The 23654-nt window shown below is 37.4% G+C and overlaps 2 protein-coding genes across 8 annotated transcripts in view; one reads left to right on the top strand and one right to left on the bottom strand.

The window, feature by feature from the left end:
* The window catches only part of LOC104605504 (tRNA(His) guanylyltransferase 2-like), a 48693-nt gene extending 37658 nt beyond the window's left edge, over positions 1–11035 (top strand). For 6 of the 7 annotated variants that reach the window (XM_010270300.3, XM_088888967.1, XM_088888971.1 and 3 more), the window contains 7 exons: positions 825–956; positions 6674–6718; positions 7285–7454; positions 7595–7680; positions 8989–9096; positions 9650–9883; positions 10711–11035. In XM_010270300.3, coding sequence (XP_010268602.1) covers positions 825–956; positions 6674–6718; positions 7285–7454; positions 7595–7680; positions 8989–9096; positions 9650–9805 — 697 coding nt within the window. In that variant the 3' untranslated portion in view covers positions 9806–9883; positions 10711–11035. The remainder of the gene's footprint in view (positions 1–824; positions 957–6673; positions 6719–7284; positions 7455–7594; positions 7681–8988; positions 9097–9649; positions 9884–10710) is intronic. The other variant, XM_088888980.1, reaches the window with a different exon arrangement.
* An 852-nt stretch (positions 11036–11887) lies between these two features.
* Positions 11888–23311, bottom strand: LOC104605506 (NAD(P)-binding Rossmann-fold superfamily protein). Its single transcript, XM_010270302.3, has 10 exons — positions 23083–23311; positions 22901–22962; positions 20558–20677; positions 20376–20475; positions 20100–20180; positions 13510–13559; positions 13214–13364; positions 13073–13129; positions 12418–12539; positions 11888–12258 (listed from the first exon to the last, which is right to left on the bottom strand). Exons 1-10 carry the CDS (start codon positions 23095–23097, stop codon positions 12048–12050), a joined length of 969 nt encoding a protein of 322 aa, XP_010268604.1. The 5' UTR covers positions 23098–23311; the 3' UTR covers positions 11888–12047.
* Positions 23312–23654: the final 343 nt, after the last annotated feature.

Consider the following 23654-nt stretch of genomic DNA (forward strand, 5'->3'; position numbering starts at 1 on the left):
ACCTCTTGCACCCTTGTAACCTCTGCACAGTTAGATGCTCTTCAATCACTTTTCAGCATGGCTTACACATCCTTGACTGTGGAATGATGGCATTTATGATCCATCTTGTATCATGGACCTTTAAAAATGCTCTTTTATATACCTTAAATTTCAGGACATAGTCAATTTTACCAACCATGGTTGTAAAACAGTCTCCTGCTTTCTGAAACTACAACTGGCTACTGGATTTTGTAGCATTTCTTCTTTCTGGAAACCTTGTCAGTAGCACATGCAACACCTTGATCCGTAGTAACCTCTTTGCATGGTGGAACATTTATATTTCACTGACAGTTAATGTTGACTGTGCTATAGAACAACATTCTATTGGAATGTTATATCTTCATCCTTAACATTTTGCATAATAAATATTATTTTTAATCAGATTGGATAAGGAGATTGGTAGAATTCAAGAAACATTCTCTTCCATTTTCTTTGATTGGTAACATCAAGTATATATTAACAGAAAAAAACTAACAGCAGTTACAAATTAAAAAAAACAAGGACCTTAGTCTATGCATAAGTGCATCTATGACGTACCTGGATTGTGGAGAATGGCCAATTCATGGACTAATTTGACAGTTGACAATCATATCACAATCATCTTCACTTAATGTGGTGATTAAAAATGGAAATAATAGCAACAAAAAAAAAGTCTTTATTACCTACATACGTATTTAAGTTCAGATTTTGTAGAGTAGTAAATCTTTAATGAAGTGGAGTTTTATTGCTTGGTTGGCTTGATGCTTCGCCAGGGGCATAAACCTTTGTTTTGTTGCTTTTGGTAGATTTTCTGAGGCCCATGAATTTGAGAAACCAAATGATGAGAAAGCTTTGAATTTGATGAACTCATGTGCAGCAGCAGTCCTAGAAGAGTTTCCTGATGTTGTCTTCTCTTATGGGGTCAGTGATGAATACAGGTAGTATATTTCTTCCATAGGTTGCTTTTAGCATAGGACTTTCATTTTGTTATTATAAACTCAAAACACCACAAATTAAATAAACATTTCAAGAAAATCAGAACTTGTTTTTGACGTGTGAGTGCGTCTTATGGTAGTGATCTTGGTTTTGGTGTGCTTTTTCTGTTTTGTTTTTGGGCACAAGCATCATTCATACAATGGCTGATATATTCATTTCTGTGCAGGATTGTTTTTTTTTTTCCATGCTGTTCATTTCTTTCTTTTTCTCTTTTAAGGGATATCATTCCGTGTGCACCTTGCATTCTTGTTGAATAAATTGTATTTTTACTATAAAAAGTTTTAATTACCTTGATGCCTTTCATGTGATACAGTGATAGTAATATATAACTATTATCATTGTCATCATTTTCTGTTTGTGTGTCTTTCTGCTACCTGGAAACTAATTTTGTTTGAAATTATGATGTGTAATGCCAATACAAAAGCAAACTTGTCAAGATAAAGAATTGCCTGTCTCTATGTGCTCATGGATGTATTTTGCTCTTCAATGCCACCCTAGAAAGGGGGTTGTAATTGCGAACCTTGACATGTGTCCTTGACAGTAATCTTTTTCAAAGATTAACACATAGAAAGGCCTGATAAGATCAACCATTGTGGATTCATAAGGATAATATGACCATTTTATGCCTTCAATGTTAGGTTAAAATGCCTCCCCCCACCAACCAAATGAAGAGTGGCCTGACACATATACTAGAGTAGTTGTAATTAAGGTTTTGTGAGAAGTGGCTTTTCTTTAATGTTTTGCATATATAAAGTTGATCTTTGATAGGTTGTCCTTGGGAAACCCAAATCCTTCAGATATTTATGGTTATCGGGTTATCTTATCATCTAATTTGGGCTGGTGGGTCAGGTGACTCAATGAGAGTCAAGCTTTTGTCTTTGGTGTGAAGCCTATAATGTTATCAATTGTGATAAGCTTTTGTTTTTGTTGTGAGGCCTATGCCTATCAATAGCCATGAGATTTTAGAGGCTTATTGTAGAGGAAAACCCTTAGATTGTAAATGATTGGATTGGGAGAGGGTGGTAGAGATTTTGATTGGTCTTGAGGCCCTTGGCAGCTTTGTTATGCTTGTGGAGGTTTGGGAGAGAACATAATGCCTTATGGAAGAGGGTGGTAGAGGAAAATAATGGGGCATGCTATTGGGTGGGATTTAAGGTCAGCAACCTCAATTTTACTATATGGGAAGCAATTACAAAGGATGCTTTCAAATTTTATAATAGGTTGTACATCTGAAGTGGGGGCAGATGCCTGGATCAGATTTTGGAAAGAGGCCAGCAAGAATTTTTGTAGTGCTTTCTCATGCTTATTTAATGTAAGCATTGGATATGACTATGGATATTGGATTAACACTTATATATTATGATTTATCATGTTAACACTTTTAAAATATTAAATTGGGTTAATTTAACAATTTTTACTAGAAAGGCCTGTATGTTAGAAGCAGCGATTTAAAAGGCGCGCCTAGGCGCACAGGTGAGGCACATTTCAGGGTATGCGCCTCACCTAGGTCCTAGGCACAACCCTTTCAAAAGGCATGCACCTTTTGAAAATTTGACTCTTTTTTGCTTTTTTTGAACATAGCGGTTGGGCCAGGGACTCCACTCCAGTTCGCTCGCTCACCGAAGCTCCGAGAACCCCCAATTTGGTAATGTTGTTCATTCATTCATCCTAATAAAATGTCTTCTTAAAAAGCAATTAAAACAATAAAATCATTATTTTTTGTGTGAAAACTAAGAACTTAAGACCTAACGTGCACTTGTTTGGGCTTGCCTCGAGGGGCGTGGCACAAAGGTGGCTCGTAGAATCAGGAATATAATATGTTTTACATTACATTAGCTACTTGAAGTAATGCAATTGAGTGAAAGAAGAGATTAGGGGTTTTACATGCTTGAAAATGTTTTATATGTTTGATTTTATTTTTAAATTCTCATTTGAATATGCTTTACATCTTATGTTTATGTATTCTAATTTTAGATAATAGGTTTTTTAAAACATTATTTTAAAATTTAAGTTTATATTTTTTATTAATATCATGTTTAATATTTTTTGATTTTTTTTGAATTTGTAGGCATTTTTTTTTTGTATTTTTGCGCCTTGCTTCAAAAAGGCGTGCGCCTTGCCTTGCACATTGTGCCTCAGGCGCAAATTGACCACTATGCCTTTTTTGCGCCTTGCACTTAACACTGGTTAGAAGTTTAGTTAAAATTTACAAGATATTATTATAGTGTTGAAAAATGACACTTAGCTTCAAAGGTCAATTTAGAAGTAATAAGCATATTAGATGGGATACCCATATTTGTGTCCTTATCTATTGTCTTACGAAATGGAGGGTCACGCCCATTTCTTGCATCTATTTCCATGTCAATATCCATATTTAGACATTACAAGTTATGGAATGAGTGATTTTAGGGGCAATCATGGGCTTGGCTTACAAGCTTATATATTATAAATTATAATATATGATATGTAATCAATCAGAAAAATATAATATATGTTATATAATATTGAATAGTATACAATAGGGCTTATATATTATTTATATCATATTATAATATATATTCTGGGCCATACTGACCCTGCACTCAATCTAGGCCCTAGCCCGGAAATTTGTAGGCCCAGGCTAAGAACGTTCACACCCAAGAGATTGAAAAATTGTATGGAATTCCTCCTTTTGCATGCCTTTGCTTAATTAGGAGCTACTGTGTGGGGTTATTATGGATCTTGGAAGATGAACCAATTCAACTAGCTCGTGAGGATCAAAATGTTTCAGTGTATGATCCTAATGGTGAATTCTCATTCAAAATTTTCTATGATAAGCTGAGAGCGGTGGGTGAACACTTGAGGTTTAGCCAAGATCTGAGGTAGTTAAGACCTGCCTAGAGTGGAAGCTTTTTCTGGCTATAGAGAAAATTCTTACACAAAGTTGATTGAAATCTTAGAACATCAATCTAGCATGAATTCTGGTTACTAATAAACAAACATCAATCTAGTGTGTATTCTGGTTACCAATAAAAAGCATCAATCTAGTGTGCAAGTGTTTAGTATGTGAGGAGTCGGGAGAGGTTGGATAAGTGCCTATATTAAAAAAAAAGGTGATACACAAAATTAATAATAAGTAATAAATATTGGGGAATTAAACTCATGATCTGCACTATGAAACTTTTGGAGAGAATAATTGAGCAAAGGTTATGACATAAAACAAGTATATCAGAAAACCAATTTGGGTTTATGCTAGGGAAATCAACCATGGAAGCTATCTTTCTTTTGAGACAATTATAGAAAAGTTTAGAGAGAAGAAGAAAGATCTTCATTGGTGTTCATTGATCTAGAGAAAGCATATGATAGAATCCCTAGAGAGAAAATATGATTGGTCTTTGAAAAGAAAAGGGTTTCAAAAAGGTATATAAACCTAATCAAGGATATGCATGAGGGTGCAACAACCAATGTTAAAGCACCTATGGGAGAGCCATCGGATTTTCTTTGCCAAGGTTCAACATGTGGCCCTTATTTATTTGCTGATCATAGGTAAAATGACTAAAATTATTCAGGTACCATGGTGCATGTTGTTTGCTAATGTCATTGTTTTAATTGATGAAACTAAGGAAGGATTAAATGCATAGTTTTCAAGGCTCCAAGGCGAGGCTGGGTGTCAGGGGGGCGTCTTGTCGCCTAGTCACTTAGGCGAGCGCCTAGGCGTCGCCTAGGCGATGGATTTCTTTATATAGAAAACATAGATCCTAGGGTAGTTCCCTAGGTACCATAGCCATATTTCCTTACTAATTATTCATAATTTTCATAAGAAAAGTATAGAGTTCATGTTAAAGTATAGAAAATCAACATATTCATGAGAAGAAAAAAAAAGAAGAAAATTCAAAAAATATAGGGGCTGAACCCTTATTTTTGTTATAGGAAAAGAATAAAAGAAAAAGTAGTAGTAGTAGTGGAAAATGTGTTGATTAGACAAAATTATAAGTTCTTCCTTACTTATTGGTTCAGGTTTTAAAGTCTTTGAGGGTTCAATACAGCATTTAACAATGTTTGTATTGATTAAATCCTAACAAATAAGAAAATAATAAAAACAAATTAGTATATAAACACAAAAAATGAATATTTTAGTTTAATAGTGCCTATTTTATAATTATAATGTCAAAAAATAAAGAATAAAAAAATATTTTACAATGCATAGTACAAAACTGCTTGGCGATTAGGCGAGGCGAGCCTCAAAAGGCACCTTGTCGCCTAGGCGTCGCCTTGACAACTATGATTAAATGCAAAGTTAAGTCAATGCACAAATACCTTAAAAACAAGCGGTTTTAAAATAGAATATATTCATTGCAAATTTATTAACAATAATATGAGTGCAAATCATCATACAATTAGGATTGTCGACCAGGAGAACTCAATGTGACCTTTTCTGGTACTTTTGTTCGAAAATTCATAACAGGGGAGAGATTGAGGAGGATGTCGCCCATAAAAATTAGAGTAGTATGGGCAAAATGGAGAGTGCATCTGGAAGTCTTATGACATAAGCAGATACCACTTAGATTAAAAGGAAAATTCTATAAAACAATTGTAAGGCCAATGCTGTATGGAGCGGAGTGTTTGGCAATCAAAAAGCAACATGTCAAAAAAAAATAGAGTGGCAGAAATGTGCATGCTGAGATGGATGAGTGGAAAAACTAGAAAGGGTAGGATAAAAAATGAAGTCATTGGAAGGAACCTAGGAGTAGCTCTAATAGGTGATAGAATGAGAGAAAGTAGACTAGGATAGTTTGGTCATGTGCATAGAAGACCATCAACAGCACCTGTAATCTGTTGCAAGTTGAAGGGACTGGAAGAGCTAGGGGTAGATCAAAAAGGACAGGGTCATAGATCAGCTAGATTGAATCCCTTTGTCTCAGGAATAGGGGGTGCAACAAGGAATGATCTGATGTTGGGCCAATACTTAACGGAGTTAGATTGCATTTATTTCATATCATAAGATAGGGAGCCAATTTATATGGCCTTGGGTTGCCATTGGCTCCCTGTGTCACTTCTAAGCAATTTTTAAGAATATGGAGGCATGGGATAAGGAGCCAGGACCTTTTGATGTGTGAGGCATGAGCCTTAGGTACAAGGCTTAAGCCTCATGGGTTATTGGTTTATGTAGAGAAAGCTATCACATTCTTACAAATCATTTAATAAAATATTACAAATATTCTAACTGTTAAATAATTACTCCAAATGGCTTTAAACATGTTAAAGCACAGATACACATACTTAAAGCCATACATAGTACATATTCATGTGCATATGTGTATGCACTTGCAAATACGTACAAAGGTCATTTTATGGTGTGAGGAATGTGCTATATACTTTCTGCCTGAGCCTTGAGGCATGTTCCTTGAGCTTCACCTCAAGGTAAGCCTCAAGGCTTCAGCCTTGTTTTCTTTTTAAAACACTGTTCCATGATCTTCTACATATGCTCAGTTTTAATATACATCTTCTTTTACCAATAAAAAAAAGAATATTATAGTATATCGTTCTACCATGATTTTTGGTTGGCCTTATTGAATACCTGTCTACCAAACTCACAAAGTTTTATATTCCTGTTATTAATATTCAAGTGGTTTCTTTCAGCATTTGGGTCTTCTTAAATTGTTGATACTTTTTCTTTCAGCTTTGTTTTCAAGGATGGATCTCAGTTCTGTGAAAGATATTCCAGGTTTGTCTTTCAATTTCTTAACCAAGGCTTCTATAATCTCCGGGTATTTGTGAATGTAATTATCTAGGAATACCAGCTCAAGGTAAGCTGGAAGGACCAGAAGAAGCAACCCTCCTCCATTCTTTGTACATACTACACATGGTGTGCACAGAGAAGTTGGACCCTACCATTCAGTTCGTCTCCTTGTAGACATATTGGAGCTCTTTGGCACCAAAATCAAAGCAGAGGATATGATCCTAGTTTTGTGATCTTTTGTTAAGATACCAGAAATTGGAAATTGAATTAAGACTTTTATAGCATGCCTAAGGATCTAATAATTATGTTGATCAGAGGATGAATTTTGATATAGTCTCTCTCTCTCTCTCTCTCTCTCTCTGAGATATAGGCTATCTCTTTGACTATAGCTCATCAATTTGTGGGTCTAAAATGAATGGATGTTTTTCACATTGTAACAAGAGACATTTTCTGGTCCTCCCATCCCTACGAGTATACCTCCTAGTCCTAGAGAAGTATTCTGTTGCAATTAGTCATGGAAACTCTGCCTTTCTGCCAAATCATCCTTGCAGCCAAATAGTTTCCCGTGTTGTATCATTCTTCTCTTCTATGTATGTAATGAAATGGAAAGAGTTCTTCCTGCAAAAGGAATTGAAGTATGCACCTTCTTTTGATGGACGGGCTATATGCTACCCATCAGCTGAGATCCTTCAAGATTATCTGGCATGGAGACAAGTAGATTGTGAGTATTCAGTTCACTTGACATGTGAAGACACTTGCACATGCATTCTGTTTTTTGTCTGGCATGTCGAAATTTTCACCTCCATCCCAGCAACTGATCTGTAATGACATGTACTGCCATTTTGTTTTCCTGCTCTGTAGGTCATATCAACAATCAGTACAATACTTGTTTCTGGATGCTGGTTAAGTCAGGAAAGGCCAAAAGTGAAGCTCAGCATATTTTAAAGGTGTAAAAGATGTTATTTCTACTTGTTTAAGAAGGTTTTCCGTATGGAGTTTTGAATTTTCCATATTGAAATCTAGTTTCGCTGCAATCTTTTACTTAAGTTGTAAAAATTCATTGTTTCAATTTTATTCCATTATTTTCAATATTTCTTTGTTATATTCTACAATCTTCATGTTCTTTTTTGTTACCATTATGACATCCCATAGACATCATTTGTAGTTCATGAGTAACTTTTGTCAATAAATTTCCTTGAGAGGAACATTCATGTTATGGGTTTCATGCAGCGGATACTGCCACTTAATAGTCTCGTCAAGGTGATCTAGTTTAAAATTTCACTTGATGAAATAAATGTAACAAAGGATTAAAATTTCACAACGTATCAGGGCGTATCGGCCAATACACCCCTACAGTAAGTGTTTCATGGTCTGACCTGTTTCAGGGGGTAGACAGACTTTATACCGATCCCCCTGAACCGGTTTGAAAAAAAAACTAAAAAATGTAAAAGCGGATAAAGATACAGGCCGATACACCCCATCCGGGCATATCAGCCTGTACCGATATTTAGAACCTTGATTGTAACTTCCAAAGTATGAATGCCATATTTAAAACTCAAAATAATAAAATAGGTATTGTTCAGATCAGTGCCAAGTCCTGTCGATTTCTTTGGCTGATTCTTATGAGAGGAGGGGTTGGATGGTCTCGATTGTATTTTGGTCCCTCTCTTTCCAGTTATTTCTTTTGATTATTTTTCCCTTTCAGCTTTGTATTGTATTTATTTGGGGCTACTTGTCTTCTCCTATACGTTCAGAAGACTTATGATTCTTTTCTTTTCAGCTAATAAAAATGTTGGTAGTAGTAGTAATAGTAGGCTCAGAAACTCTTTGCAACCAAAATTATTTCTTTCTTTTAATATGTTAATTTGGAATTTCAAATTAGGTTGTTATTGTTTCTGCTATTTAAAGATTTGCAGCTGAACTTTGTTCAAATCCCAATTTTCTAAACTATGATGCTGATAGTCATCAGGGGAATACCCTGTGCAGAACTGGGTTAAAACATGTTGAGTAGCAGATTTGATTACTCCATGGTATGGCCAGTGGGACTTGTTTGAATCTTTGCATGTTGGTTCAGCCATCTTTCCCACTCTTTGCATCCTCATTAGCTGAGTGGCTTAGCCCCCAAGTGGGCTTACCATAAATAACTAGCCACCTTCAGCAGATGTTTTACTCAGGATTGCACATTATTTCCTAACCCTAAATTATACAATGTATGCCTTAATAATTCCTAATCCTTGTATTCCCCAATACTCCAGGGTACTCAAACACAAGAGAAAGAGGATCTGCTTCTGCAACAGTTTGGCATCGTCTACAATACACTGCCAGTGATGTTCCGTAAAGGATCATGTGTCTTCAGCGACAAGGTTATTTCCTATTTCATCAAATGGATTCTTTTATCCTGTAGGGTAGGATCCAAATTTTATACAGGCAGGCTTGCAGAGTAGTAAGACCCATGATTCAATGGATCTCTTAAACAGTTTTCTGTTTTTTGGATGGATTGAGTCTTACAGTTTTAGTAATCATCTACCACATTTGACACAAAAAATCACTATTTTAATTGTTCTTCCTTTTCCCAAAATTTTAGGTGGTCAATTTCTTCAACTGGGCTTATAAATTAACACAAGATAATGTGTTGCCATACCCATAAGAATGTCATGTATTAAAGTCTGAATCTCATCGTGTTTGGTGCAACTCATGTCTAGGAGGGGAAACCTGAAGTTCCATTATAGGATGCATCTTGTCACATTTAATTGATAATCTTACATAATTTTGTTTACATCTCCCTATAAATTCATTATTCTAAACTGATTGCTCTCCTATTGACAAAGATAAATTTTAATTCCCTGTATATTTCTGCTGGTAGCTTGCCAAGCTGAAAAAGGGATATCTAATTATGTTCCATGCATTAACTCACAGGTGGAAGAGAGCATGGAGGAAAATGGTGGACATCCTGTTGAAGGATATTTGGAGAAAGTGATTGTGGAACATTGTGATATAATTGGGTCAAGCTTTTGGGATTTGCATCCAAGCATCCTTAGCTGTAACCTTTCGAAGCATCCAAGCATCTTTTGAGTACAATTCTCTACAAGTTGGTATCAACTACAACATGCCACCAGCAATGTTTTCTAAAGGAGCAATTCTGAAGAAAAGGTTACTTTCTATCCCTTACAATCAATTCTTGTTTTCTGTAGCATAAAATTTTAAGGTTATACAGGCATCCATGGTGGGTGATGTGAAGTGCCTATGAGTTTGTGGGTTTAGTTGCCTGCCATTGGTTTTATGATATCAGGTGTCTCTCGCTTTGTCTCATTCTTCTCACTCTCTAAGTCTCAAATCTCAATAGTCATATTTTACTGTTGCTGATAAACAATATTTAAGGGCAGGCCAGTGCACGAGGCTCCCACCAATGTGGGGTCTGGGGAGGGCTATATGCAGCCTTACCCCTGTACATACAGAAGCTGTTTCCAAGATTTTAACCCTGATCACCCAGGTCGCAATCATGGTTCAAAGTATTGATACACCCCTGTGTATTGGCAGGGGAGTATCAGTACTAAAAACTCACCGCTCAATGCTTATTTTTAGTTTTTTTTTTTTTTCAAAACTTGATTTCTGGAGATGATCTTTAAGTGTTTTTTTACTGAAATAAATGGGGGTCCCAAAACACCTGTAAATAGGTGTATCAAGACCAAAAGATACAATACGATACGATACGCCCGATATGGGGTGTACCGTATCGATACTTTGAACCTTGGTCGCAATAGAGCAACCCAACAGTTGTGCCTAGGCCCATCCTCTGTTGATAAACAATATTATGTAATATAAATATAAGATATATATCATAAATATATTTCATATTTTCACCACTGGGGTTCTTGATGCCAATTGATTCCTTTTCAACTGACAGGAATGGATTTCTAACTGTGTACCTTTGTTTGTGTATGAAATTTCTGCTGACAATCCACATATTTGGCTCACAGGCAGGAGAGCGCAGAAATGTGAATGAGGTTGAAAATCATACTGAGATACTCTGAAGTTTGTGTAATACAGGTAAAATCGAGGCTTTTGGAATATGCAGCCGAGCATCCTTGGTTGCCTTTTTCACAAGTGAGCAGGCAATTGTGTGAAAGTTTCTGTACAAATTTTGTAACTATCGTACGCTTGAACTTTTCTTTTATCCTAGTTTATCTATAAAATTATGTGGTTAATAATTTCTTCTATAAATGTTGGTCATTGAATGTTCATTTGTCAACTCGATGATTTGTATCAATTCACAATGTATGCGAGCTTTGGGTTTATTTTCAAGTAGGAGAGAATGCCTTTATCTAGGACTATTTAGGTGATAACAAGGTTCAAAATATTGATAAGTATCGGTCAATACGTATTGTATCTAGGACTATTTAGGGTGTATTGGGGTTTTGACTGATTCAGGGGGTGGATGGACCTTAAACTGGCCTCTCTGAACCGAATTTGAAAAAAAACTACCGATGGGCCTCTATTGGCGTAATCAATATTTTGAACCTTGGGTGATAATAGACCTTTTTGCACATTGAGGAAAGCTGACGGCAATAGTAACATTCATAGTTCAGTCCTTCCATGTCTCAACAACTGAATGAGCCAGGTACATACTAGGTGATCATCGCAAAGGTTTATTCAATCATCGCATTTACATGGGATGCTTTTTCATACAGGCAATCACCCATGAATAAGATCCTCAGTCCAAAAATTCATTATTATAATGCCTGACATGCCTGAGTATGAACCTGTTGTATAGTATACTATATCACGTTACCCAACTGACGTTTAACCATGATTTAATTTGAAAACATTCTTACTGCAAATTATATAATCTGCACAACTGGTAATTGTCACATAATGAACTCATAGCTCAGTTACAGAAAAAAGACGTGACAACATTCTTACTGCAAATTATATCCTCTCGTCAGAGGATAAATTACTTGTTGATGCACGTGACAATATTATCCTTTAAATAATACCACTTTTTTGGATAAATCATAAATCAATCACTATACACCTTTAATTGGAGAATAAAAGAATACTATTAAATGCTCTTATCCAGATAAGCGTTTCCCAACAAACACTTGCCCGAACAAGTGCATTTACCTAGATAAATCATTTACCGAAATGAAAATGAGCTTTCACCCAAACTATCCCTTGATCTTTTCATATAATAGATACATAACTCGGTTGTTATATTGAATAGCATAAAAATGCCCAACTCTAACTTATACATGATTCCAAAGTTCGAAGAAAAAAAACATGTTTCATTATTTTCTTTCCTTAAGTAAAATTTAATTCATGAAGGAAGACTACACAAGGAACGAAGATTGTCCATAATGAAATCGATAGCAGCATGGGAACCCTCTGTCCCTGCAAATAGCAAGTGCTTGGGCGCTTCAGCCCTATCAAAATATAGTGCACCTGAAACCAATTTTTCTTTAGGCTGTAAAGCTAGCCAAATAACTGTGTCAGCACCTTCCTCACTTGTTCTAAGTTTTCCCGATAACCTGGAAGCAATTTCAAAGCATGGAATTGGTTGGGAAAAATGATGTAATTTTATTTTGCAATACACCGGGAGGATTTAAAAGGGGAGAATTAATATGAAATGTTGAAATTAGGGAGAATGTGATTCTAGGAAAATAATATACCGAAGAGATTTTCCTTACATTTTGTCAAAACTAGGCATACTTTTCGCTACACCAGGTGTCTCGGCCCAACCTGGATGCATTGAGTAGAACCCAACACCTGTTTTACTGTACATTTCTGCCCATTTTTCCGTTAATGCTACCTACAAAAGAAATGATAATTCGTGAAGGATGAGCTTGTCAAGAAAATAATCCGTATTTTTATTTTAAACTTCATATGATTTGGGAAGTGAAAAAACTTGGCAAAATGGATTTCTTTTCTATTTTTCTCTTTTATGATTTTTGGTATTTTTAATTTTAATCAACAAGAATATTGGGTCCAGACAATAAGAATCATAAATTTGATAATTGTTTACTTATGCATCCGATGTTCAGTCATTGGATCAGAAAGTTTCAAGTGTTTTCCTCTCTTAGGCATACAGGGGTAAGGAATCGAACTTATTAGTTGGATTATTTAGTAACCCTCCAGCCTGGGTGCATGAGTTTTTCTTAGATAAATAATTTTTTTAAGGGTACTTCTACTCCACATATAAGGAAGTGCTAATGTACCATTGTAAAAAAGCAATTAAAAAAATTTAATAATAATCAGAGTAGAGAATCAATTTCTCAAAAAAAAAAAAAGAAAATTGTCCTGCTCTTGCAGTCATGCTATCTAGTGAATATTAGTTCTACTGACCTGAACCCGTTTGTTTCGAGAATACTGTAGGATCCCATCAAATTTGCTTTCACTAAACTGCACAATAGAAGCATAAAACCTGAGTTAATTGCAATGGGAGGCAGAGTTCTGATAACTCATAATATACACTACATGAGTTACCTGTAAATCTTTGGTTAAAGGCGTTGTGTACATGCCACCTGAGGAGACTGTTATGACTCGAGCATCAGGAGATGCCTTCTCCAGCATTGGCAACATCAATTCTGTCATGGCATACGTACCCATCACATTTACAGCAAAATTTAACTCCAGTCTGGGAAAATACAGTCAACAGGAAAAACAAAATTAAGGCAAGGTATCAATCTAGCTGCAAATATAAGCAACATTTGATCATTTCTCAACTTCATATTGTGGGGAAAATGCATAAAACAAAGGTGATTATTTGAAGAAGGATGCACCCTTCTGGGGTAGTAATACGGTCATTCTCTAGTAAACCGGCGTTGTTAACCTAAATGAAACAAAGTATGTCAATATTAGACTTCTCATCAAGTATGTAGCAAAATATCAGTTCACTAGATTTAAAGATTCATTGTACCGAGTGAATATCATACTGAGGAAAGTATTGAAATACACTGCAAAAATATAGAAGGAAAAAAAGAAAGGATGTAAAGAAACCAAAGTTTCCATACAGAAAATAGTAATTTGAAATAAAGAGGCAAGTAAAAACTTTGCTTGGGAGACTTGTCAGAATTGACATAGTTATAGTTACCCAACCCTACACAAGCATGTGAATTTGATAATGTAGTTGAAATGAAATCAGGCATGCTTTTGTTATCTAAATTGCAAAGAAAGTGTTAGTGTAGGGGTATTTCTGTCCTTATACCCAGATTATGGTTGCTGATCTGTAAGTTGTGTTAGAACCAGTGCTCCTTCCTTAAATAAGGGCACATATGTCTTTTCAATTATTTAATAATATAAAGCACTGTCTGGCCGAATGGGAGTTATGTTCTTGAGACTTCCAGTTCGAACCAGACTTTCTCCTTTTCTCTTTCTCTCTTTCTTCCACCTTTCTACCTCTTTCTACATAACCGATCTCAGACAAATAGAACTCCAAGGTAGGCCGAATCATAACATGGTATCAGAGCAACTTGAATCTTCCTAGATTTCTGTCTGCCTAGATTTCTATTCTCTGCGCACCCTATCTAGAGTTTCTCTTGATTTTTCTGCATTCAACTGGAGATAAGAGAAAGGGCTGAAAAGGAGTGATCGCCCTCTTCCCTTGAGGTTTCTATGCCTCCATTCGGGTCTTGTATGGTCGGTTGCTGTGGTTTCTAAGATCACCCTCCCCTAATCGATGAAGAATAGAGGGCCGATCTGTGTGGTGCAGTGGCTGTCTTGTGTGGACTGATTTCCTGCTCGTGTGGTTGTTCCTTCAGTGATAAGGTAAGAGATTTCTGTGCATGATATCTGTTATAGATCAAATAGGAAGTGTGTTTCAGATCATATGCTGGGGTTTCAGACAGTAGCGTGCTAGGGTTTATGCTGTTTTTGTATATTTCGAAGGAGAGTTGTGATCATATAGTGGTGAGATTTCAGGTAGCCGTAGGAGTAGGGTTTGTGGTGTAAAGAGCACACTTTTCAGCAACAACAAGTGTTGAAATCAGTGTGACGAGTGTGATCTAGTCATGTGCAGTGTGCAGAATTCAGTGGTAATAGAATTCAGCAAGTGTGCAGAATCGGTGATAACAGAATGGGAGATAACAGTGATTGTAAACCTAATGTGATGGTGCCTAACTACCTGAATGTTCAGATGACCTTCATTAAACTAAATGGAGAGAATTATGTGCCTTGGGCTAAATCCGTCGAAGTCTTTCTGAAGGCAAAGAAGAAGGTAAAACACATAAGAGAGGAGAAACCCTCCGCTGACTCTCACGAATATGAAGACTGGGAGCAAGAGGATGCTCAGATCATCACATGGTTGTGGAATAGTATGGAACCTAGGATTATTGTAAACTTCATGTTTCTTGACATTGCCAAAGATGTGTGGGACCATGCAAAGAAATTGTATTCGGGACAGGACAATACAACCAGAGTATATCAGCTGTATCAGGAGTACTTTAATCTACAACAGGGCAATCAGAGTCTTGAGGAGTACTATGCCAGCATGAGAAACATACGAAATGAGTTGAATGTCTATCACCCTCTCACTTTTGATGTCAAGATTCAGCAACAACAGAGAGAACAGCTTGATGTGACTAGATTTTTGGTGGGACTGAAGTCTGAATATGAACCAGTACGGGCTCAGATATTAGGAGGATCAGCTCTCCCCTCTTTAGAAGAGGTATTTGCTCGACTCTGGAGGATTTCTATCGGATCTACTGAGAACTCTAATATCTCCGATAGATCTGCCTTTGCTGTATCGAGAGGCAGTGGTGCTAGAGGTGGAGCTCGGGGAGTTCAGTCTGGCCGTGGTGGTAGTAGTGGTCCTGTGTATGGCCGAAGTGGCAATAGTAGGCCTACTTATAATCATGGTGGTGGTCGTACTGGGGGCAGAGATTCAGGGGGAGCCCGTGGTAGAGGACGTGGCTCTGGCCCAAGGAAGTGCACTCATTATGGTATGGATGGACATACCATTAACTATTGTTATGATCTACATGGTCCACCCTCAACCTGGGCCAATCATGTCGCGACTAGTGACTCCAGTTCCAGCTTTAGATAGGAGAATCATTCATCTGATCAGATACCTCCTACATCCACAGATGGTCCCGTGAAGGAGATGGTGAGTGTTCCCCGTGATGAATGAGAGGTTTATCCAATCACAGTAGAACACGTCGACTTTCGCTCACTCAGGTATGGCTTGTCTGGCATCCACACCCAATCCTTGGATCATTGACTCTGGAGCCTCCGGTCACATGACTAGAACTCCAGGTGTGTTTTCTTCCTTATCTCATTGCTCAACATCACAATTTGTCACCCTTGCTAATGGTTCCACATCCTCAATTTGTGATGTTGGTAATGTTGACCTAGACCCTGTATCCCTCTCCTCAGTTTTGTATATTCCTAAATTTCCTTTTAATCTTATGTCTGTTAGTAAGATGACCAAATCACTTAACTGCTCCATTACCTTTTATCCTTCTATGTGTGTTTTTCAGGGTCTCAAGACGGGGATGAAGATTGGTGGAGGGCATGAAGCTGGTGGACTGTATTATCTTGACGGTGGTGGCAGAACTTCAACAACTCTCCATTCATCCCTTTCTCCTCTCCAGTGGCACTGCCGATTTGGTCATCCGTCGCTAAAAGTTTTGAAGTCTTTGGTTCCGTCTTTGAGTCAACTTTCTGTTTTGGATTGTGAGTCGTGTCAGTTTGGGAAACACCATCGTGTTCCCTTTAGTTCTAGGGTTGATAACCATGTGTCGAGTCCTTTTTCTTTGATTCATTCCGATGTTTGGGGTCCTTATAAAGTGATGTCATATAATGGATATAGATATTGTCATTTTTGTAGATGATTTTTCAAGGATGACATGGCTCTATCTAATGAAAGAAAGAAGTGATTGTTTACCATTTTTCAGAAATTTTATGCTGAGATTCGTAATCAATTTGGTACCCACATTAAAGTTTTCCGTTCTGATAATGGCCGTGAATATTTATCCTCATCATTTCAAGAATACCTGGACCAACACGGCATTATACATCAGACCTCATGTACCTACACCCCACAACAAAATGGGGTGGCTGAGAGAAATAATCGCCATCTCCTGGAAACAACACGATCCCTAATGCATCACATGAATGTTCCCAAACCCTTTTGGAGTGATGCAGTGCTTACCTCTTGCTTTCTGATTAATCGGATGCTCACGTTCATCCTTGATGGTCATTCTCCGTTTACGGTCTTGTTTCCCGCTTTGTCTCTGTTTCCTCTTACGCCTAGGGTATTTGGGTGTGTCTGCTTTGTCCATAATCTAGGTCCCGGGAATGACAAGTTCGATGCCCGTTCTCTCAAGTGCATCTTCCTTGGCTATTCTCGGACCCAGAAAGGGTATAGGTGTTACCATCCTAGCTCTCGACGGTCCTTTGTGTGTGCTGATATCACCTTCTTTGAGTCTACTCCGTTCTTTTTGGGGTCCGGTGATGCTTCTTCCTCCTCCTCATCACCTCATCCTCTTCCACTTCCCGTTGCCGACCCTCTTCCCCTTGTTCCAGCCGTGACCAAACCCTTGCCGCCGGTGCCATCACTTGTTGAACGCCCACCTATCTGTCATGTGTACACACATCGCCTACGCGTACCAACTACTACTACTCCGGCTACATCTCCGTCGACAGATCCGGCACCAGACCCGCACTCAGCATCTGAGCTTGATCTCCCCATTGCCTTGCGGAAAGGTAAACGTACTTGCACCCTTCATCCTATTTCTAATTATGTTTCACTTACTCACCTTTCCGCCTCCCATCGCCAGTTTGTCACCTTGTTATCATCAGTTGTTGTCCCTAAGGATGTCCAGGAAGCCCTTGCCTCTTCAGGGTGGTGCCGAGCGATGGAAGAACTCTCTACCCTTCATCATAATCACACTTGGGACCTCACCGCTCTTCCTCCTGGGAAGCAAGTTGTTGGTTGTAAATGGGTTTATACGGTTAAGTATCTGCCTGATGGTAGTGTTGAACACCTGAAAGCGCGATTGGTTGCAAAAAGGTACTCCCAAACCTATGGTATTGACTACATAGAGACCTTCTCACCGGTTGCTAAGATAGGGTCAGTTCGTGTTGTGATCTCTCTTCAGCCATGTATGGTTGGCCGCTATATCAGCTTGATATCAAGAATGCCTTTTTGCATGGTGACTTACTCGAGGAGGTCTACATGGAGCAACCTCCAGGATTTGTTGCTCAGGGGGAGGATGGTAAGGTGTGCAGACTAAGGAAGGCTATATATGGGCTTAAACAGTCTCCTCAAGCATTGTTTGGTAGGTTCAGTGAGGTAGTAAAGAAGTTTGGTATGAAACAGTGCAAAGTTGATCATTCAGTCTTCAGTCATGACTCTTTGGCAGGAAAAATACTATTGGTGGTGTATGTAGATGATATTGTTATTACCGGGAATGATAAAATGGGCATTGACAGGTTGAAGACTTTTCTACAGGATCATTTTCAGACAAAGGATCTTGGTAAACTGAAATATTTCTTGGGGATAGAGGTAGCAAGACCCAAGTATGGTATTAATCTGTGCCAGAGGAAATATGTTCTTGATTTGCTGGAAGAAACAGGCTTGTTGGGTGCTAAACCAACTGAAACACCTATGGACACAAATACCAGGCTAAGTAGTGATATGGGTGAAGTGTTTGAAGACCCTGGCAGATATCGACGACTTGTGGGTAAACTGAACTACCTAACCATTACTAGACCAGACATCTCATTTGCGGTTAGTGTGGTAAGCCAGTTCATGCAGAAACCTCTGATTCCTCATTGGAATGCAGTTCTGAGAATTGTGAGGTATTTAAAAGGGGCTCCGGGTCGCGGTCTGATATACAAGAGTGGCGGAAAACTTGAAATAGAAGGGTATTCTAATGCTAATTGGGCCGGTTCTATGTCTGATAGGCGGTCTACCATAGGCTATTGCACTTTCCTGGGAGGTAACCTGGTGACATGGAAAAGTAAGAAGCAGAATATAGGGCTATGGCGCACACTGCTTGTGAATTAGTGTGGCTAAGGAACCTTCTACAGGAAGTAGGGTACAACATCAATACTTCAATGAAGCTCTATTGTGACAATCAGGCTGCAGTTCATATTTCCTCTAATCCGGTGTTTCATGAAAGAACCAAGCACATTGAAGTTGACTGTCACTTTGTGAGGGTGAAGGTGCTGAATGGAGAGCTAGACACTACATATGTTAATACAGGAAACCAGTGGGCTGACTTATTTACAAAAGGCTTGAGTCAGGGAAGAGTGGACTACATATGTAACAAGCTGGGAGTATAGCTGGGAGTATATGATATATACTCACCAGCTTGAGGGGGAGTGTTAGCGTAGGGGTATTTCTGTCCTTATACCCATATTATGGTTGTTGATCTGTAATGTTGTGTTAGAACCAGTGCTCCTTCCTTAAATAAGGGCACATATGTCTTTTCAATTATTTAATAATATAAAGCATTGTCTGGCCGAATGGGAGTTATGTTCTTGAGACTTCTAGTTCGAACCAGACTTTCTCCTTTTCTCTTTCTCTCTTTCTTCCACCTTTCTACCTCTTTCTACATAACCGATCTCAGACAAATAGAACTCCAAGGCAGGCCGAATCATAACAGAAAGATACGCGACTCAACTAGATACAAAACGAGAAATGCACTACAATCAAATCTTAAACATCATCTGACACAATTTGAAGTGTAGCTCAAAAATCATATCTGAATGAACCCCTGATAAGTCTTCAACTTTGTGGTGCATGAACAAACAATCTACTTCCATTAAGCATATATAATTATATAAATCACTAACATTTTGTTGTGATGTTTTCCTTCAAAAAATTTCCTATTTCTTTAATTTCAAATACCACAGAAGAATTCAAAGACAATGGTACAACACAAAATTTTGATCTCTTTCCACCATTGGAAGATAACCGTGGAGAAAATAATCTCATAAGGATGCATAGGACAGAATTTTGGATGCTTAAAGAGATCAAAGACCACCTTGTGCTGAGTAAGTTCCTAAGGTCTTCCTCAGATCTATTACACATTACAACAACCATTCAAAAGGTTCCACTCTTCGAGGTGTACCATTAACTCCTTTAATTTGAGACTGCCTAACCTGGTTTCTAAATTCTAATAATTGCAATATAGAAATGTTTTTGACAATAACCTGTCCATTAGCACAAACCTTCCACCACATATGGTTTCTCAATTCAAAGCCAATGCTCAATTTGAATCAGTCAATGCCATAGTATCAAACATTACATCTCAATTACCAGGATAATTTATTTAGAATATCATATGTTCATCAAAATGTGCATACTACAAAAAAAATCATGCATAAGGAATATAAATGACAGAATAATATTGTAAAATCTTACCAAGACATGAATTGGTTGATCCTTTGATGAAAATCTGGATGCAAATGACTTGATATCATTGACAGATGAAAGATCACATACCTATAATAACAAAATGGAAACAATAATTTAAACTTAAAATGCAATAAAAAGAATATTATTACCTGGTCATCATGTTAAAGATCATTAAGTATTAGGGACAAGAAAAGTTCAGTTATATCCAAAACTATAATAACAGATCTAGGTTCCACAAAGCTCCTGAAAGAACATCCACAAGAATGAAAGGAATCAAAATACCTCCAGGTATACATTTGGGTTGCCTGTTGTTGACTGAATTTTAGATAGAGCATTTTCTCCCCTATCCTTATTACGGCATACCATATAGACAGTTGCTCCACTGAGAAGGATGAATATATGTTTATTAGAAAAATATGTTTGACAGAAGAGAATAATTTGGAATTCACATAAAAAATCAATACCGTGAAGAAAGAGCCTCAGCAGTTGCATAGCCAATCCCAGAATTTGCTCCTGTAACTATGCAGTTTTTCCCTTCTATATGTGTTTGCATATCTTCTGCTTTAAATTTTTTTGAGTGTTCCCTGGAAAATAGTTATAACACAAGAAAATACTAGATGATTAGATGATTCCCTTGATGGCATCCATTTTCAACTCAGACGTTTACTAGTCACAGAGCACGGTTACATGGATCCGCAAACAATGTAGTGGATTCACTTGCATGGCAAGGGGTCAACAGGGAAAGTTTGTATGGAATTACTAATGTAATTATTTTTGCTTTGCTGAATCAATGGGAGTTACGTAGAGAGGGCTAGCCTAACATCAATGAAATGTATTATATACATATAACATTCTTTCATATCAATGAATAAAATTGTACTGTTATCAATTGAAAAACAAAAAAATCCAGAAGCAGGATATCATTCTCAACAACTATACATGGGTAGATTCATGAACACCCCAAAGTGGAGATTTGGGAAGTGGGAACCAGCTACATAGTCATTTGTTAACAGCATGAAGGCCAAAAAGGCCATTATCCAATGTTGTCCCAGTTATCCGGGGTATTGGGAGGGATGGACTGGATATGATCCTAGCCTTTGGCATTTTTTTTCCACACAAAAGTGGCCATTCTCACACTGAACCTGTGTTCTCATGTTTGACAGCCCAAAATTTTACCATTACACCAAGTAAAGGCCCCTCAGTAACAGCAGGAAGGATAACAACAACAATAAAGCTTAGGTGAAGAACTAGAAAGGTCAATGAAGCTGTTATGCATGGCACATAAAAGAATAAAGATGTCAACAGCTCAACTAATAGTGGTCTGATTGGATCATTATTTGGCACAACACATGCTGACCATAAATGTAACAAGAGAAACTATGCCAGCTTTTTCCTTCCTTGTTCTTTTCTCTTTTGGTGTATTAACCAATTTATATTACAAAGAAGAATACAAGAGATGCCTAGAAGATAAATAAAAACCAAGGGGTAATCACAAAGCAAAGTCATCATGGCTATTAAGGAAGCTCCAAAATGATCCAAATCATTCAAACAATCAAAAGGAGTCATGCAAAATGAAGAACATGGAACCTAGACAAATAAAAAAGTAAGTAAATAGAGGCATTTAAATGTTTACACCTAGTTATTGGAGATTCCTTGGTTAATGCATCTTCAAATGTTCCATGCACCAACAATATATTGCAATAGAGAAAAACTTGGACAAGGTTATTCAACTAGATGTTTCTCTGTCTGTCCTAAAATTCGACTTTGAAGAAGATGGAATCACTTGTATTTGTTCATTAGGAGAATGATTGTGAGTTGTACTCTAACCATATATGGCAGACCACGCAACAGAAAGCCAATATGGGAATCAAAGAGAGCACCCAGTTATTTTTTGAATTCATATTAAGTTGCCTCTCCTTACCATTTCCTTCTCATCAGTTAATTGGGTAATTCAAATGTCCTTGTGATTAAAGCAAAAGTGCAGCTAGAAGAAGACATGTTGAAATGAACTTGTATGTTTTGCATGAGAATTGAGGACAAACAGGGGGCAAAAGTATTCAGGTGAATGTAATATTTGAATGAAACTAAGTCAATCCAAGGCACTTTATTTATGTGGCTTCTTATATGGTACAAATCAGGACGAGTGGAGATTCCCCATTAGTACAGTCATCCATGAAATAAGGTCTTCAGTTTGGTGTCTATGAGAGATAGAGGTGAGAACACCCCAAGCTTGAAGGATATAAGGAGAGGAGGCCGGACATGGATTCCATTCGCTATCATTCAAAACCAAACTCAATTTAGTCATTGTATTAATCCTGCATTATATCTTATATGGTCACCACATCTATCCATTAAGGGTTCCAGTTATTGAACCATAAATAGGTTGAATTCCCATTGCCTATTATGTACTTAATTTGCTGCGTAATTAGAATTCTATACTCCACTTCTCTTCCTCCATGCCAGCTATCTCATTTCTTTGCTATGTTTTTTTCTTTATAATCACAATTTTGGGTTTCTAAACCAGCCATCAAATCATTACTTCTATGCTTACATCCTTTAGTAGTCGTGTATGACGGCAAATGCTGATGGGTTGACAAATGTGGTTATTAGTAACATCAATGAAATATTCTTGGTCAAAGAAGAGTTAACCACCAAGATATAGTCCAGAAAAAATAAAAGATGAAGTGCAAACATGTATCTCCACTTAAACAATAAACAGACAGCTTTCAATTCAACAATCAATTAAGCACACGGAAGTTTACAAGTGATAAGTATGAAAAGAACAGAACAATTTCACTCCAACTCACATGAAGCCAGATTTTGTGAAGCTAAAGTATCCCCAAACACCGAAAGCCGTCGATCTCCATGCCTGCCATACCAAATGAAAACCCACTGTGGCAAATTCCGGAAACCCCAAAACTCGGAAGAGGATACAAATTTTCAGGAAATTATGAAACCAAAGGAAAGTGATTTAGAAGATAAAGACTACCTTTTGGAGAAACATAGCTAATGAACTTATGGAGATATGAACTTGAATTTGCAGACTTGCTTTGTGATGGTCTTCCAGTTTGTCAGCAGGTGATCAAACAACTCCTTATCCAGTAACTCTTACCTACTCCGAACTGTTACTCTCAGAGAGAGAGAGAGAGAGAGAGAGAGAGAGATGTACGTTGGTCTACGGAGAGTGTAGTGTCTCAGTGTTTTCCACGTAGGGGGCCGCTCTACCGCTCCCTTTCTTTGGAGAATTATTGAGTAGATAAATTACTTGTACATCCCTAAGATTTTGATCAAATGCGAAGATAATCCTTCTAATCTAACTATTTAACTAATCACCCCTTTCGGTCTGGGGTTAAGTGACTTATCACCACCAACATAAGGACCAAAAGTTAAATGATTAAGATCGGGGCAAGCTGAGGGTTTTTTTTGGTTAATATGCAAAAACCTTTTTTAAAGTTTCTGACAATCATAAAAACCTCCTCTTAACATTTAACAAAATTTCCCCTGAACTTTTAGAAAATCTACATTCAATTGATGCATTATTTTTTTTCAAAATAACCATCC

This window comes from Nelumbo nucifera, chromosome 1, assembly GCF_055504915.1.
Source record: "Nelumbo nucifera cultivar China Antique chromosome 1, China Antique-T2T, whole genome shotgun sequence".
Taxonomy (NCBI): domain Eukaryota; kingdom Viridiplantae; phylum Streptophyta; class Magnoliopsida; order Proteales; family Nelumbonaceae; genus Nelumbo; species Nelumbo nucifera.

Coding starts and splice junctions, on each gene's coding strand:
- LOC104605506 (XM_010270302.3), bottom strand. Junction 13,560..20,099: donor ATCAACCAATTCATGTCTTG/GTAAGATTTTAC, acceptor TGTTTCATTTAG/GTTAACAACGCCGGTTTACT. Junction 12,540..13,072: donor CTCGAAACAAACGGGTTCAG/GTCAGTAGAACT, acceptor TTTCTTTTGTAG/GTAGCATTAACGGAAAAATG.